The sequence below is a fragment of the Pistacia vera genome, unplaced genomic scaffold (assembly GCF_008641045.1).
Source record: "Pistacia vera cultivar Batoury unplaced genomic scaffold, PisVer_v2 Contig268, whole genome shotgun sequence".
Taxonomy (NCBI): Eukaryota; Viridiplantae; Streptophyta; class Magnoliopsida; order Sapindales; family Anacardiaceae; genus Pistacia; species Pistacia vera.
In genome coordinates, this window is record NW_022196077.1 from 797,933 (window position 1) to 815,657 (window position 17,725).

The 17,725-nt window shown below is 34.5% G+C and overlaps 1 protein-coding gene across 1 annotated transcript; it reads right to left on the reverse strand.

Moving 5' to 3' along the window:
- Positions 1-678: 678 nt before the first annotated feature.
- LOC116133334 (myosin-1) lies at positions 679-14,142 on the reverse strand. Its single transcript, XM_031419043.1, is given in 24 exon segments — positions 679-1,673; positions 1,891-1,958; positions 2,279-2,425; positions 2,532-2,661; positions 3,162-3,297; positions 3,436-3,641; positions 4,587-4,793; positions 5,076-5,234; positions 5,752-5,829; positions 6,619-6,708; positions 6,791-6,943; positions 7,206-7,324; positions 7,970-8,108; positions 8,213-8,316; positions 8,803-8,887; positions 8,984-8,997; positions 9,126-9,189; positions 9,333-9,498; positions 9,992-10,013; positions 10,119-10,269; positions 10,370-10,513; positions 10,593-10,694; positions 12,923-13,287; positions 13,905-14,142. Coding segments are annotated over 23 exon segments (3,498 nt in total). The 5' UTR covers positions 13,277-13,287; positions 13,905-14,142; the 3' UTR covers positions 679-1,013.
- Positions 14,143-17,725: the final 3,583 nt, after the last annotated feature.

Here is a 17,725-nt window from a genome sequence, read left to right on the forward strand (position 1 = left end):
GAAAACTCTTGGTATAAGAAAGCCAATAAGAGAGTCTTTCTGCGATCCCTCTTTCCTCTGCCGCTCATTGAATTTGGGTGCAGATGAAACCATCATCATGCAACATAATATGATTTGCAGTTAAGGTAAGCAAAAGCCTGCAGATGATGATGAAGCTGAAATTTTCATATCAATAGTGATATTGAATTATCCGGCTCATTATATTTTGCTTTCTTATGTTGTGAAGACGGTAGATTGAATTGCTAGTATTACATAGGCAAGTTTTCTGGAATGAACAACAGAAAAAGATCGCGCTATAAGAGCTCGAATATTATTGTTGAGTTTCTATGCGTGAATTTGCTATGTATTACATGATGGTTATGTAAGAGCTCAATTATTACTGTTTTGTTTGGCCAATATTTTTCAACCTCTCTTATACAATATATGATATAACCTAACCCTGAGTTCGAATCCCCACAATCGCAAATAAGGTTGGTTTTTTTAATTCTTATCTAACTGATAATGTTAAGGTCTCAAAAGATTAATTGAAATACACACAAACTAGTCTAAATAACCCTGGTCATATAAAAAAAAAAAAAAAACCATATAACTCAGCCTGCCGTATCCTGCACACTGCACACAGCCTAATAATAACAGCTTATTTGTAATTTTGGAACAATACTTCATAAAAGAAATACGGTGCTTGAATTAACTTGTGATGTATTGAATTCAAGAAGAATTCCGGGCTGAACTGTAAAATTTCATCAACTCTATGGTACATGGCACAACTAATACCAAAATAACAAGCTGAAATTTTACAAACACAGAAATCGCAGTGGAATAAAAATTGATTTACATATTTAAAATATAGGGTACATGTAACTTGTTCGACTCACTCACTAGGCTCCGGAGTAGTCTTTAATAGCCCAAATCGCTTGTAGAAAACTCTCACAATTTCTCTATGCAATACTTTCAACTGTAAGACAAAAATAATGAAAGAAAAGATGGTGGTAAGGTAACAACTATATAAATGTTTAGGGTATCCTCGCGCTGTTCCTTCTTCCCCACCATTTCTTTTTCACCCTATCAATGGCACCTTCCTCACTGCCAAGTTTATTCAAAATCACCTTTGTTTCACGTAGTCGCACTCCATAGTCCTTTTTCCAGGCTTCAAACATTTGCTTCAACCTTCGAAGCTCCTTGTCCGGATTTAAACTTGCTTCTACCTGACCTGACTTCACCTCCACCAGGAACTTGGCATCATCGCCAAATACTTGACTCCTTTGATCAAATTCTTCAGCCAGCCGGCTTATAACACTCAAACCTGTGCTCATTGGTCTCACCCCATTGCTCTCTTGGCCCTTATAATTGCTTCCAGTATCCCAGCTGTAGTCTACTTCATCGCTTGCATTGACTGATGCATCAGAATTTCGCTCTGAATCATCTACTGCTAGGCTCTTCTTTGCAATGGAGAGGCTGGATTGGAGGGATCTCATTTGCTTCTGCCACACTTCTTCCATGGACTTCATTTTGAGCTCATATTCAGACCAACGGCTCTCATACTGTTGAATTCGTTGGTGGAGGATGTCATTTTCCTCCTCTTTCTCTCGCAAAGCAGCCTCAGCTTTAAGGACTCGCCGCTGTAATTCAGCCAGAAACGAAGCCTTCACCAATACCTCATCTGATTCATTCCCCTGTATTGGAGTCACTATTGGTTAGTACCTTGAATGGATATACCTGGGTAATTCTAAATGTACCACCACACATGATATCTTCCATGAAACAATTGGAAAACCTAGAATAATCAACATGGGTAATTCTAAATATGTAGTTGATAGTTTACTTGAGAACATTAACAGAGAAATCGGTATTTAGAAAAAAAGCAGAAAAGATGGGAAAGTCAATCAGTACCTTGGATCCTGCAGGCTTCAATAATCCTATATCTCCCGAGCATCTTCTGACCAACCAACCACGTATAACTACAAAATAAATAAATAAACAAAATCAACAACAATTCCAAGTAAATCAACCACAAGCCAGGTTAAAAAGTTTTTGTTTATTTGGCCATTAAGTTTAACTTCTGAACTTCAACTCACAAAACGGACGTATACAATATGTATTTTCCCATCATTTTCATGGAGTTATTATATTCAAGGGTACTTCAGTGTCTTATTATTCACTCATAAATAAATTGGTACATTCAGTATCACTGCATCCTGAATTTGACCTGAAAATAACCTACAGAAGCGTACTAATGATTAGAAAATTCTCACTTTATAGGATGTGACAAAAAAATTACCTGACTGAATTACAATTGAAGAATCTTTTACATTCTTGAACTTTTTTGTAGCAACCCTGCTTTTAATCTGTCTTTGTATGACAACAGCAGCTCTATGTCTCTGAAGCATGACAGCATATTCCTTCCTGATTTTCTCTCCCCGAACAACTGTAAGAGTTATTAAGGCATCATCAACTCATGCTGTTTTAGGAGGATTTAGATTTCTTAAAATCAAAATAGTAGCTTAATGAAATAGAAGATAATAAAGCAATACATGATTGAAGAGTGACAATTCCTCTTCTAAGCTCCTTGAGGTAAAGACGAGCTTGATGCCCTCTAAAGCAGCTTTGAACACGTAAAACGCCATGAAGGGTACGATTTCTAGTATCCTCAAGCACCCCAATCTGAATAAATAATCCTTGTTGCAATTATTTGAGTAATAATAGATAGCACTACCAAAAGGCACAAAATTAGATTATACTGACGGCTAAGACCAACCAAGTGAAGACAAAGACAACACTTTGAACATGAACTTTTGTTTATTCCCAAAAGATCCATTAAGTGACTTAAATAGTAAAGGATATCTATCTATAAGCACAAAATTTGTCCAAAATAGTATACATTTCCTTTTATCAAAACTAGCCATCTCAATCCATTTCAACGATGAAACTTTACATTGTATGATTTAAAGTTCTGTGGGAATTTTAACTGATGATCACCTCTTCAGCAGTTAAAGCAGAAGGGTTTCAATTCCTAGAAATTAATTATGGGCCAAACTGCCACCTAGTCAGTACTTTATCTGGATAATAAAACTTCTAAAGAGCAAGACCAGCTCCCAACTCACATTCACTAGGACAAAATAAATAAGAACAAAAATAATAAAAGGAAAGAAAACTTAAAATACCTGTCCTGTTCGAAAAAACAACTTTGTATATCCAACTTGATACATCTCTGGCAATATATTAAATTGATGAAGAATTGCAACTGAAACGCTAAGTGGATCCTGAGATGCAAAACTCTCCAGCAGAAGAAAGCCATACCTAAAGTGAAATTCAAATGACAAACCACCCCAACCAACAAAACAGAATTACAATATATTAGTAACAGAAGAATTATATAAAAACTCAGGACACTTCCACTGAATGTGAAAAATAAAAATAAAAAATATTTTACTGTACCTTCTGGCAAACTTCTGATGAGACATTCTGGTAGGAAAGCCAGACCGTGATATTCGAACTACCTCTAGGACTCCACAACATCTCAGCTGCTGCAATACAAGCCCTTGCTCATATGATCCAGGAGATTGGAAATTGTTGGGCTTTATACAACGTATAAAATGTGGTGTAGTAGTTTCTAGACGTTGCATCAATTGGAATAGTTGACCCTAAACACAACAGGTAAATAAATTAACTCATATCTAACAAATCCTCTTTGAAAGTAATAAATTTTACCAAAGATAGGTTTATCAACCTTCATTCATACTTCCCCAGTCTCAGAGACATCAAAATAAGTTTTGTTAGAGATTAAATACTATTATTGGACCTTTACCTATCGGCTTAAACTTTTGAGACAAGCACTTACTATTACAGTATTAGACCTTTACTTGTCTTGTCTTTAAATTGATAAAAAGTCTTGCTAGAACTCACTTCAAAAAGCTAGTTCAAGGCAGAAGGGAACCCAACCACATTTATACACCATAAAAGACCACCAACTTAACGATGTGAAACAAATTCAACTTCTAACACCCTCACTCATGCTAAACGTGCAAGGTCAAGGTCCAAATCTATCACCACCCCAAACAAACATAGCTCTAATACCATAATAAGTAGGCTTAAATAGAACTCACCTTCAAAAGCTAGCTCAAGGGAAGAGGAAGCTCAACCATATATATACATCATAACAGCTCATCAACTTGACAATGTAAAACAAATTAAACTTCTAACACAAATCACCCCATTGTAGTAATTAAATTATAATAAAGTATGTTTGTGGCATGGTTGCATTTGCTATTGTGGTTGTTAGGCCTCACCTACTAACTTAAGAAACTCAATTGTAGCTTTACTGCTTTATTGACTCTCCGAATGATAAATCATAGATGCACTGCGATTAATGTAAATAAATTCTGTAAGATAATATGGTTGACACATGACATCTCAAATCTGGTATCATACATGCAAAACAACGGACCAGGAGGATATAATTTCTAGATCTAAAAATCAGTATGGCTATACAATCTTTTATAGATGCCTGCCAATTGTATTGTAACGAAGGTGAAGCACAGTGAATCTGAACTTCAGTTTGGAACACTAAACTGCTGAAAGCAATGTACCTTAAATTTTGTAGCAACACTCTGCTTTTGGGAATCTGCTCCTCCCGCTTTATATGAAGGACCAACCACAGGCTTATCGGACTGAGCAAGCATATTGGAAGCAAATATCTGAGGAAGGTGGCATGAGCATGAGGACAAAAGTTGAATGGAATCCAAGTGCAATAAGTCCCTGTTTTTCTCCAGAAATCCAGTTGTGTTGTACGAAACCTGCGTGGAAAAAAATGTGAAGCTATCAAACTCTTATTAAGCAAGAAACCAGCAACAGTATTTTTCTCAGACTGATAAATACGTCAAACAAGTAGCATCTACACATAATTAGTATGGAATGGTACAGTAAACTAAAAGGCTGAATGTTATCAGATCACTGGATCGGCTTTAGAGAAGAAAAAGATACACCTAATAACCTCCATCATACTTTCTGCTGTCAACCTCTTCAAAAATTAATTGTGACAAGAAAAAGATAGTGCCAATTTAGAAAAAAGTGAATACCTCTCCTGCATAATGACGGACTGTGAAGGCTTTTTCTCGTTCCCCTCTGAAACAAGAATTCGAATTTAAATGCTGCTTAAGCTTGTTGGCAAATGTCAAATCTGTGCCATTAGGGAACATGGACTCCTCATCTAACAGAGACAATAACCCCAACGGTTTCTGCATAAAAGTTAGAAATAAGGTTTAAAGGACATTGAATTAATACAAAGTGCAAACAAAAGAACACATAAGCACTAAAGACAAGCACAAAAAGCTCTACATCAGTAATGATGTCAGTCTTTAACATTTTTGGTTAACTTCATTATTACATTCACATGAAAATACAGTAAAATACAAAATAGAACTAACTTCACATGCTTCATGAAGTTGCAATCAGTACAATGAAAACATTTTTGTATATTGCAAGTTAGAACATTATTTACAAATGTTTGATAAAAGTTTTTTTCTTTCACACCACATATGCAACCACGCAAAGCATGAATAAATCAAGGTCATGTTCAATCATGGTTATTCTCTTATAAAGTGTAAAAGGCATGATGGTCCTCAAGGTCCATCATACTAACATAGAAATATAGTTTGTACAGGGGCCTTGAGTAATAAATTAATAGTATATAAATTTGGATGTTACACATCAAAATATAAATCCACTAAGTTGAAGCATCAATGAGCATTGTACCTTTTCAAAAAGATTAAGACAGTCTTGGTTGTCTTCAAAATCAACCTTCGCCCAGTCAATACCATCTTGGATATATTCCTGGAAAATTAAAGAATCAAGCAAGTATTTTGTTACAACAGCAAAAAGTGATTTATCTACAAATGACGTCTATGCAAAAGGCCTTCTTTCTTCTTTCTTCTTTCTTCTTATTTTATATTTTCAGAGAAATATCTAGATTAAAGTATCTATTTTTTCAAAAGAAATGTGAAGACTGGATTACATAATATCTTGTGTACACCGTTTCAACCATGCAAATGTTGAGAACACTAATGCCCATCAACAACATTATCAACAACCAGGGGCAAAAGGTCAAGTTAAAAGAACTAATATAAGCCAAAAACAATTAAGGATTCCAATCTTGAATCATATTCAACTAGAAATGAGATATATCGAAGACCAAACCAGCCTCATACAGCCAGTTAAAAATTACTTATGAAAGACCGATCTTATAGAGCCATAGGTTCTTTCTTCTATTTGACAAGAAACAAAGAGACTATCATTAAAAGAAAATTTAAAGATCCATAGATTCTTAATGCTCCTGAATACGAGAGAATATGAAAGCTCCATACACATAATACAATAATAAAAATATTTTTCAAACCAGAGATGTCAATATCTGTTATTTAAGTAAAAATATAAAATCAGCAAACCAGTAGGCTCTGGGCTAGGGATTATCATTTGGTTTCTGATATTAACTACCTAGTTCAGAACTCCCTATCCACTCTAGCAAAATATAAAGGAACTATCAAATTTTAATCACAATTCATAATTGCCAGTATGCTTCTGACCAATAATTTTTTAATACTGATGCAACAAGATAGAAGTTACCTCCTGCTCTAACTTGAATAAATGACGATTAAAGTGTTGCTGTAATCTCTCATTTGCATAATTTATACAGAACTGCTCAAAACTATTTCTCTGCAGGACAAAAAAGGCTGGCATAAATAGATATAAACAGAATTTTAAAAGAGTGCCAGAGTAAAAGAAAATTGTAGCATACATCAAACGATTCAAAGCCATAGATATCAAGAATGCTGATGGATCTGCCAGTTCGTCTTTTGCCAACCGCAAGTGACTTGTTAATTTGTTCAACAAGCCACTCAAACAAACAAGCATAGATTGATTTTGCTAAAGCATCTCTTGTGTCAATGGCCTGAAAGATGTAAGGCAATTTGTTGATCAGCAATGCAATCACAAAATTTTAATTTCAATAAATATTTTAATCCATGCAGCAATTTCCCACATTTTGAACTTATTAATGTGTAAACATAACTTTAGAATTCCCATTCAACCAAATGACGGAATGCACAAAAAGTTAGCGCAATCTAATCAGCAAAAATATTATGACACAAATTAAAAAAAGTAGAGAACCTACAAAAAAAGAAGTTATGAATTCTCTGTAAAAGGTTTCTTACCTGTGAAAGTGTTAACTTCTGGACAATAATATCATTACCAACTCTCATTTTACGAGTTGACAAGGCTAGATTAAGATCCTCAATGTTGCATCCAATCAATTTAGCAACAGTGATTAAAGCTGCACATAAGTGATAAAATCTCAGGTGAGATCACAAAAAGTCAGGAAGCAATAAACCAAACATGAAGTAATATTCATATTAGTAACATTGTGCTACATTATATCACCATACGCAAAAAACATAACTTTAAAATGAACATTGTCAGTGACAACTAATTGCAACTTGATGTGTTGACAAAATCTGGGATCACATACACAAGCTAATGGCAGTTATATGGTAGCATCTGTAACCAAATTCCAATAATGTGTACACATGTTTTCAAGACAGCCTATACAAAATAATGGGCTAATTATGTGACATAAAAAATTGTACACATAACATACACATGTAAAAAATGTCATCCTATTGTAATTGGAAAAGACGCTACGAGTAAACACCGTCCTACTGTCAACTCAGTATGGAAAATCAGGACTTACCGAGAATTATCAGTTTGTTCTCACAATTACAGCCCTAGATAGCTCTTCAGTTCAAAAAATTTTCACAACATACATCTTAATGAAACTTTAGTCATGTTGTTCATATATGTGGATGTACAATCATGGGCCAAATCTCTTCTAGCCATGATTTACAGAGAAAAATAGTTGTAATACACAGAAGTAATCAAAACACAATGTCTAGGGCATCATCAGCCGAAAGATTCTCACCTTCATCTGCCACAGCTTCAACATGGTTTTCATTATCGATCACAGTAAATGAGACGTTTCCCAGCCACAGTACAGCAGCAAGCATTGCAAAAACACTCTCCTGGTCTTCTTTGCTGACATGGACAATATCTAGGGCTTCCTGGAATAGCCAGAGTTGATATGCACAAAAACCTTTAATTTTTCAATATAAAACTGGAGATAAAGAAATCTAGAGTAGGAGGAACTGAGAAAGGGAAAAGGTACCACAACAACGCGAAATTCTTCAGCATCATCAACCCTGGCAATTGAATAACAACTACTTTGCCTCAAATATTTGTACTCATTTGCATTCATCAAATTTAGCTTCTCTGTGTTAAAAAATTAATAAACAGATGTAAGGAAACAACTCAAAAATAACTATTAAATAAAAACAATGAACATGTGTCTCTAAAATGAAGTCACTTGCAATACAAAGCTAGAGAGTTTGGGGAAGCATAGGTCACAGGTTTCAGATCACAAATTAAAGAACAAATGAGACAATAATAAGATAGGGATATGCTGCCAGCCTATGCTTATGGGGAAAATTCATTAGCAGATTCTTCCATCATTAGCTTTAAGAGATATAGTGACAAATAGGAAATCAGAATGGAAGATTCAAGATCCATTATAGCAGATTTTATGAGCATACTTGCTCATTATTCAAAGTCTGAAGACAAGTTAGATACGCAGCAACGCTTACTGGAAATCATCATTAATAGAAAGAATTATTGGAGAGAATAATGCCTGCATTGAAGAAATTGAATCATTTAGATATAATTGTTATAAAGAAAGAAAAGATAAGAAGTAATGAACACCTCTAAGCGAAGATGGAGCCCCAGCACAAAGCTGATAAAATATATGATATGACCTTTCTCCCTCTGCACATTGGACTACCCTAGACTGTTCATAATAGACCAAATAAATAAATAAATTATTGAGCAAAAGGACAGAAAGAATGGGAAGCAAAGAATAATATATTAGAAGAAAATTTATTACCTTTTCAAGTAAAACTGCAAAATAGCAAGAGAGGAACACAGAAACAAAATTTACGTCAGTTTTATTTGCAAATGAAGAAATACACATAAACAAACAAATCTAAAAGAACTTAATTCCAGTCCAGCAATACGAATTATCTTACAAGTTTGAATCTTGGCACCCGAAATTTTTCCAGTTTCACTAAAGTGAATTTCTATCAGCTTTCCCTGAGACAAGTTCACCCAGACTATTAATACTTGCCACTTAAAAGGCTAAAAGTAAAACAACTTCAGATAGTGTACGACTGCTAGACCAGAACAAAAGAAGTTAAATAACTTTGAGATGTTCATGCAAGGAACAGGGAGCTTACAAAGCGACTTGAGTTGTCATTTCTCGATGTTTTGGCATTACCAAATGCTTCTAAGATTCAATTAGTCTTCAATATTTCATATTCTATCCCACTGCCACCACCAAGAGCAGCTAAATATTGCATCGCTATTTTTGCTGTCTCAGTTTTTCCTGCTCCACTTTCACCACTGGACAAGTAGGTGAATATTAGAATCAATACATGAATATAGGTATACTTTTTGAAACAGCAACAGAATTTTAAAATTCGACAGATATAGGGGAGCATCTCATGGCTATAAGTCAGACTCTGCAAAGGATACAAAAGGGATAACTTGAACAAAACTACCATGTTTCATTCCACATCACAGTATGGGGAAAACTAGAGTAAAGTAGGGCATCTAGCCAGCCACCAAAAAGACAAAGCACAAAGGGAGGAAATAGGTAATAAACTTTCATTATACTTGATGAGAAATGACTTGGAATGAAATGCGCTCAAACCAGCTCGGATGCAATATAAACATGAGTAAAGCAATATATCCATAATCAAAAAGCAAATACAATGAACTGCAATATTCAGGTTGACCCATCTAGGCATACAATACAAACAGAATGATAAATGGAAAATATGACAAAAGGTTGAAAAGATAAAATCAAGTTAGTTATTAGTTACAGTCTACAAACCTTATGATGATCGATTGATTTACTTTCATCAGGGAAAAGAAAACAAGACAGAAGTAGTATACCACAGAGAGAGAACAATTGCTAATACAGGACCGCTCAATCCAATACTATTAAACACAAAATGCACCTCGTGTCATTTCTCGGATGGCTGTATCTGTAATAGCATACACATGCGGGCTCTAAATAGATTTGTTCTTATATGCTTCAATATAGTCATTTCCATATAAAGGAACTTTCTTGAAGGGATTGCTAGCAACCAACACAGGTCCTGCTTTGGTCTATATTGCACACAATTATACCCAGTAAAAGAATTAAAAAAAGCTTGCAACATACTACCAGAATTAAAATTAAATATAACATCAATATGAAAACACTTACATAAATCGTATCTTGATAGTATCTATAATGAAGATTGTACAATACTGCCGGTTCATTCAAATAGCTAAGTTGCATGAGATCATCGACACCATCAAGGATATCGGGATTTGCCAAAATCAAACTTTCAGATTTCACCTTCTGAACCTACAATATATGCATTAAAAAAAAGGGTCAAACACTAAATTGAATACAACATTTTCAACGTTACTGAAATCTCACTTACTTTTCCCTCAGGCAGTGAAACAACTGATTCTTTCCCTGAAGTTGAGACTATCTTCACAAGCTCCCAGTTTCCATTTGGAAGTTGAAGCCAAGATTGAAGTTTCTGAAACAATTAACTTCAACAAGTAGGTAAAAAAAAATCAATGAATTGTAAGTTAAGGATGTCTATTTGAGGTGACTGGCCATGATTTGAAATCCATCACTGTTATGTCAAGCCAGTGATTCGGAAACTATATACACATTTATGATTTGAAAAAGTGTTGCTTTCCTTGGCGCACAAAGCCAAGAACTGGTCGCCCACCCACAGCAAACCCAACAAACAGCAACCAAAAGCAAACATGGCACATGCCATCCCTAAGCAAACTCTAGCACAAGCCAAAATAAGCACCTGCAGACTAAACCAAGCACCACCACAAACCAGCCCACCAACCCACCCAAAAGCCAAACACCGGCCACCCACAACCCAAGACCCCTGCTGCCCAGAAACAAACTCTTGCACAAACCAAACAAGCACGTGCAGACAGAAGCAAAACCACCCCAAACAAGCCCACCAACCGAGCCAACAGCCAAGCACCAGCCACCAGCCACCAGCCACCCACAACCCAAAACCCCTGCCGCCCACACAACCGAACCAGCAGACAGAAAAGCCAACAAACCAACAGACAGGGACACCAGTACCCCTCCCGGATCAACACACCCCAAACCCCGAAACCACATCAACCACATTAACCCCCAAGACCCCTCCCAAAGACACTTCTCGGGGTATTCCACTCATACAACACATTTAAAACACGGGAATTCTCCTTAAGGCGAAGACTCATAATCCGGCGCCCCGTAATGTTAATAACCCAGCACNTACAAGAGTAGATTGGATTTCTACAAAAGCAAAAAACCAAAATAACACTTAGAGAGGAAAAAATATGTACAAACATGTCTAGTTGAATCTTTGGTGTAAGTGACTAACTGGTACATAGGCAGAAGAAGAGTCCTCCCAGCCAAAAAAATAAATAAATAAATAATAAGAAACTAGCTATCTAACAACCCTTGCCCAATTGACCTCAGAAAGAAGAGTTAAGGAAATCCTTTGAAACTGAGGCCCAAAGAGGCCAACTACTGAGAAGCCTATCGCTATAAAAGTACTATAATCTTGACAGATTAACTATAATTGTATTTGATCATAGAAGAAGATATAATTAATATAAATTTTAGTTAGTTATGGAATTATTAAGACTTTGATTTCCTATTGGAGCTAGGGTTTTGATGGTTTAAAGATCCCAACCCAAAGTTTATATAAGTACCTTTTCCAGGATTTGTGAGACAGATATTTCATAATACCAAGAGAAGCACATGGCACATCACTAAGTCACTCTAACACTAGACCTAAGAGAGCAATAGAAGAAGGGATAGGAGATTGCAGCAAAGCCTTCCAAGGCAAATCAGAGTTGCTTTCTAGTTTTCCCCAAATTCTTTAAGATCAAAGTGTGCACGCCCATAATCTTTCTAGTTCTAAAGGATATGATGACAGTTTGAAGCAAAAGCTTTAAGAACATTCAAGACTATAAATGACTTAAACCTACCACAGTATAAATGACGCTAACAAGAAGTAAATTCAATTTCTACAAGCTTCTGTAATCTGAAACTAACACGAACTTTTCTTCTTTCGTATGACACATCACAACTGCTCATTGCTATAAAAGAAGCAGCGCACTGAATATTATGCAGCACAACAATTGGCCTTGGGATATGTTAGGCTAACTCCCTAGCGAAACACTAAACCATTTATGGTTGTGATACCAAAGCCACGTTATCAAATCTTGATGTACTTCAGTTATTCAATTTATATAAGACCTAAGAGACAAAAATGAAGAGTACATACAATGTCTGTAGCATATAAAAGTGATATTACACTACAAAAATAGCTAATTTGATCAAACCTATGATAAACTAATCTCACATTTTCCAATTGGTATTACTTGTTTACTAATCATGGTTAATAAATGGTCGCCAAATTTCAACTGCTACTGACTGCAATAAGAACATTCTACAAATTACAAAGTGCATGCATCAACTTATTGAAGAACAACTATTCTAAGGTTCAAGGGACCAGGAAAGAAATATTAAGAAACAACTTAGTAGTTTTTATTATACTAGCACGCATACAGAAATTAATTTTATGAAAAATATTTCGCATAACAATTCTATATAGATGCTAAGGAAACAAAACATAAAGCTGTAGTACGTAAAACCTTTTAGTTAAAGTGAACAAGATTACCACACTAAGAACGAAGGCTATATATTCTTATTAGAATTAAGTTAGAAGCCACAAAATACCTTTTTGGCAGCATAGGAGGTGGTGTCACCCCACCTGCGATCACTACGGGATGCTGAGATTGAAGGCATAGGCGAAGCCATAGAATCCAAGTCTTCATCACCCATAGTGGGCCTATCTTCAACCAAAACATTACTCCCACTATAAGGTGAGTCCTCATTATCAACTGCCTCAACAACCTCATTCCTTATCTGACCATTTTCAAGGGAACTTGAACCGATAACATCACTATGTTCTAAATTTACATTGTTACACTTTTCAATCGGATCAGAAGCTGGTGAACCCATGAACCTAACATCAACTGGTAACGATTTGATGGACTGAAAAGGAGGTGGGACCTGGGTTTTCTGCGACATTTTCTCCGATCCTGAAGAAATGGAGTTTTGAGGATGCCATTAGATAAAGGAATTAATATTAAAAGCTACTTTTTATATCTAAAAGTTCAATCATGCTTTATGAAAAGACCCCACTTCAAGACTAATCAGACGAACCTTATGGCGGGGACCATGATTTTTTAGATATAGACCTTAGTGAGTTCTTGAAATATCACAGTCATACCATTATCAAGTTCCACAAACCTTCAAACATATGAAACAAAATACAGGTCTTAATCGAACATCTACATATCAAATTTATCACATTAAAACTGTGAAATGGTTCGTTAGTTGAATCAATACTTGAAATTCCTAATCTCAAACTAACATAACTTCAAAAAAGTTTCCACAAAAATGGGTTTTTCCTTTGGTTTCCCGGAAAATACAACAGAACTCAAATAAATAAATAAATAAATGATAGAAATTTAGAACCATTAAGTATCAGTTGGCACCATAGAACTCAAATTTCTCTTTTTTTCTTCCAGTTTCTCGCCAACTAAACAAAGAGTAAAGTTTAAAAAACAGAATCTTGCAAATCAAAACCGATCTAATCGCAAATTGCAATTCCAAAGCTTCAACAACCACAAAGGATAACATTCAACACACTTACCTAGAAAAAGTCAAACCAAACTTGATATTCTCAGTACAGTACTCGCAAGCTTCGATCGATCTCACCGCAACAGGAACAGCAGCAGCTCCGCATTACAGTGATAAAAAAACCAAATTAAAAGAGGCTGAGATGAAGCAAAGTGAAAATACTGTAACTGAATTGTATATACTCCTGGGAACAGAGTATATGAACGTGAAGGAGTGTTTGGCTTCTGAGAAAGTGAGAAGAGAAAAAAATAAAAATTACAATGAATAGAAAATTTTAAGGCGTGTGGAGATTATGCAGCTTTTGTTTCTCTGCTTCTCTTCACACATTAAAAAGAAAAAAATAAAAAAATAAATTCAAAGTCGTCCTTTTCTTATTTCTATTTTGATTTAAATTTTGTTTGAATTTTGGGGGGTTTTTTACGCACCAACCAAATTTAAAACAAAAGCTGTTAAGGCCTTTTTAATGTTGACATATTGGTGTTTAATGACGATTATACCCCTGTTTACTTCTCTTTATTAATCAAAGTATTTTTCGTGAGAGATTTCTCACAATTCTAAAATTAATTCTATTTTTATGACGTCTCTGCATTTTTATTTTTTATTACTTTCTTTCATTGCCCCAAAATTGTCTGTGTGGGGGAACCGGCAAAACATCTTCTTTTACCGACTAAGAAAGTGATGATTCTATAATTAATCTGAATTTGGCGGGCTAAGTCATAAATTAATTTACTTTATAATGTGTTGAGAAAGTGGTCCAAATCCTATGAGGAAAATCTTAAGCCTAAATACCGCCACGAAGGTGTCAAATATCCATCACTAATAAAGCTGATGGTTTTGAAACTCCCAACACCAACTGATTCTTTTCGTGGTTGTGCTTTTCTTTAATGTAGAAAATGTTATTTAGATGAGGTGGTTCGGTACTTTGGTTACACATTAATTATGAAAATCAAGGATTAATTTAACAATAGCAATAATGTCCTCACCGTCCCATTCTGTTACATGTTTAATGGTAATCATTAAAACGTTATAACTGGAGTTGGTAAATGCAATAGATGGAGGGAGTCAGTCAACAGGGGAAAGAGTCAATGATTGATGATATCAACGGAGAGAAATGAGGAAGTAAAGGTGGAAGCAAGAGCAGGCGATTACGACACGCTAAGAACCTTTCCAAAAAGCCGGCAAAAAGTTAAGTGTATTGCACTGATACTCTGGTTTCGATTGTCGAATTAGAAAAGAATAGATTGGGTCCCAGAGGGACTACCCTCATCCGGCCAATCACAACCTTGGAATTATTTTTTTTTAATTTATTTTTGGGTGTCGTTTTAATTTTAACGTTGAAGGGGATAAACGTTAGTAAGGATTGGAAAGAAAACAAACGCTAGGATGTTGCGATTGACAATTGTACGCGTTAAGCCAAAATCAAGTCTCGTAGACGTAAGACTTGTTGTGCTGGATTCAGTAGGAGTCTTCTACTGATATGACATTACAATCTCGAAATTAAATACGGTATTATTCTATTAATCTCTTTTAAGATAGGGTTTATATATTAGTGAATCACGTGATTAATTGGTCCATAAATACCTTTTACATTTATGACAGTTATTTTATGTATGAATTTTTTTTTATAAAAGTAAAATTATAATGTTTTAGAAAAAAAAAAAGGAAAAGAAATTGACATTAAACAAATAAAATCGTATATTTGTAATTTTGGTTGGTAATTAATGTGATTATGAAGGTTAATGTTTTGATAAATAATAAATTTTATTTAATTGAAATTCCGAAAACTGTCCTTACCCGGAAATAACATAGTTGGTGTGATGCGATGACAATCATTGTTGATCATGTGGACTCTTCACCAAAAGTGGGCTTCACATGACATTCCACTCCCCAACAAACCAGACCTTAAAATCCTTAATCCTACTTAATTTTTTAATCTTTCTATTTAAACTAAATGTATATATTTATCTATTATTAGAACAAAATGATTGAATGGTTGAAAAGTAATTTCAAATTTAATTAGTTTTTGCTTGATTTGTGACTGTAGGTTATAAAATAAAGAAGCTGTGTAATTAGTAAGGAGTAGTGGAACTTGATCACCGGCCCAAATTAAAATTAAATAGTTTCAGCTCAAAATTCAAAAGCTTCACCGCTGTATTAAATATTGATTTGAATGAGGCTACCATTGCGCTGGCAGTATGTTTCAAGTCCAACTACTTCAGTTTTACTTTTGCTTACATACTCCACGTGCAGGCACCCTTAGGCCCTGTACGATATTTCCAAATAAATACGCTAGTTTTTTTTCTTTTTGTTATCATTGTCTAAAAAAAATAAGAAAATTTGTCTGTTAAAATGGTTAAAAAATATTTAGAAAACATTATTTGTTGAATATAAAGACATATCTAGACCCGTTACAAACTCTTGACATATCCATTTACCATTTTTGTTGGCATGAACCCTTATTATTAGAATTTGTGTTACCAAATTGTCATCCCTAAATTAAAGTCAATCTAAAATTTTGATTTGTATAATTGGCATATAAAATTAAATTAAAACATAAATAACCAAAAAAAATGTTATAGGACTATATTAATATTCCAGTGCAAATCTTTTAAAAGCAAAAATCAAGGGATTGAACTATTACAGCAAAAAAACAGTTGGAACTCATGTTTAGATTAGATTATATGAGAAATTCTAAGGGAGTCAAATACTATTTACTTCCTGCCTACAACCCATAGAATTTGATTTTGTAATTGAAGGTTCAATAATTAGGTCCAAGCTGTACTAATCCAATTCTCATAATTATTGATTAGTGAATAAGATATGGCACTATAGTACAAAATTAATGATTCTAATTAGAGTGAAAGCAAATAATTAAATGGACAAAAGTTATACCAATAAAAACTAACAAAAAGTTAAGAAAAATAAAAATATCCACAGATAGCTTATTAAAAGTTTGTAAATAAATATTAATTAAGCATTTTAAAACATATAAGAGGTTTGATAGAAGATCCGGAGGTATGAAGCTTTGTGGAGAATCAGATTGTTTATAATTAAAATGTAATGTGGCTCAGAATGTAACGAGATTTAAATCATTCATGGCATAAGCCACAAACAGTAGCGGCCGACATTCCCTCATTTGGCATCTCACTTTATAATCCCTCATTTATATATGTAATGCATGTGACAATTCTCGCCATGTTTTAAGATTTTCCTTGGATTTTCTCCGTAATCAAATTCAACCCATTAATATGGGGGAGTTAAAGACTTTTTCCTACCCAAATAATGTTTTAATAATACTTTCTCACTCACGAATTGTATATACTCCTGGGAACAGAGTATATGAACGTGAAGGAGTGTTTGGCTTCTGAGAAAGTGAGGAGAGAAAAAAATAAAAATTACAAATGAATAGAAAATTTTAAGGCGTGTGGAGATTATGCAGCTTTTGTTTCTCTGCTTCTCTTCACACATTAAAAAGAAAAAAATAAATAAATAAATTCAAAGTCGTCCTTTTCTTATTTCTATTTTGATTTAAATTGCGTTTGAATTTTGGGGGGTTTTTTACGCACCAACCAAATTTAAAACAAAGGCTGTTAAGGCCTTTTTAGTTTTTAATGTTGACAGATTGGAGTTTAATGACGATTATACCCCTGTTTACTTCTCTTTATTAATCAAAGTATTTTTCGTAAGAGATTTCTCACAATTCTAAAATTAATTCTATTTTTATGACGTCTCTGCATTTTTTTTTTTTATTACTTTCTTTCATTGCCCCAAAATTGTCTGTGTGGGGGAACCGGCAAAACAACTCAAAACATCTTCTTTTACCGACTAAGAAAG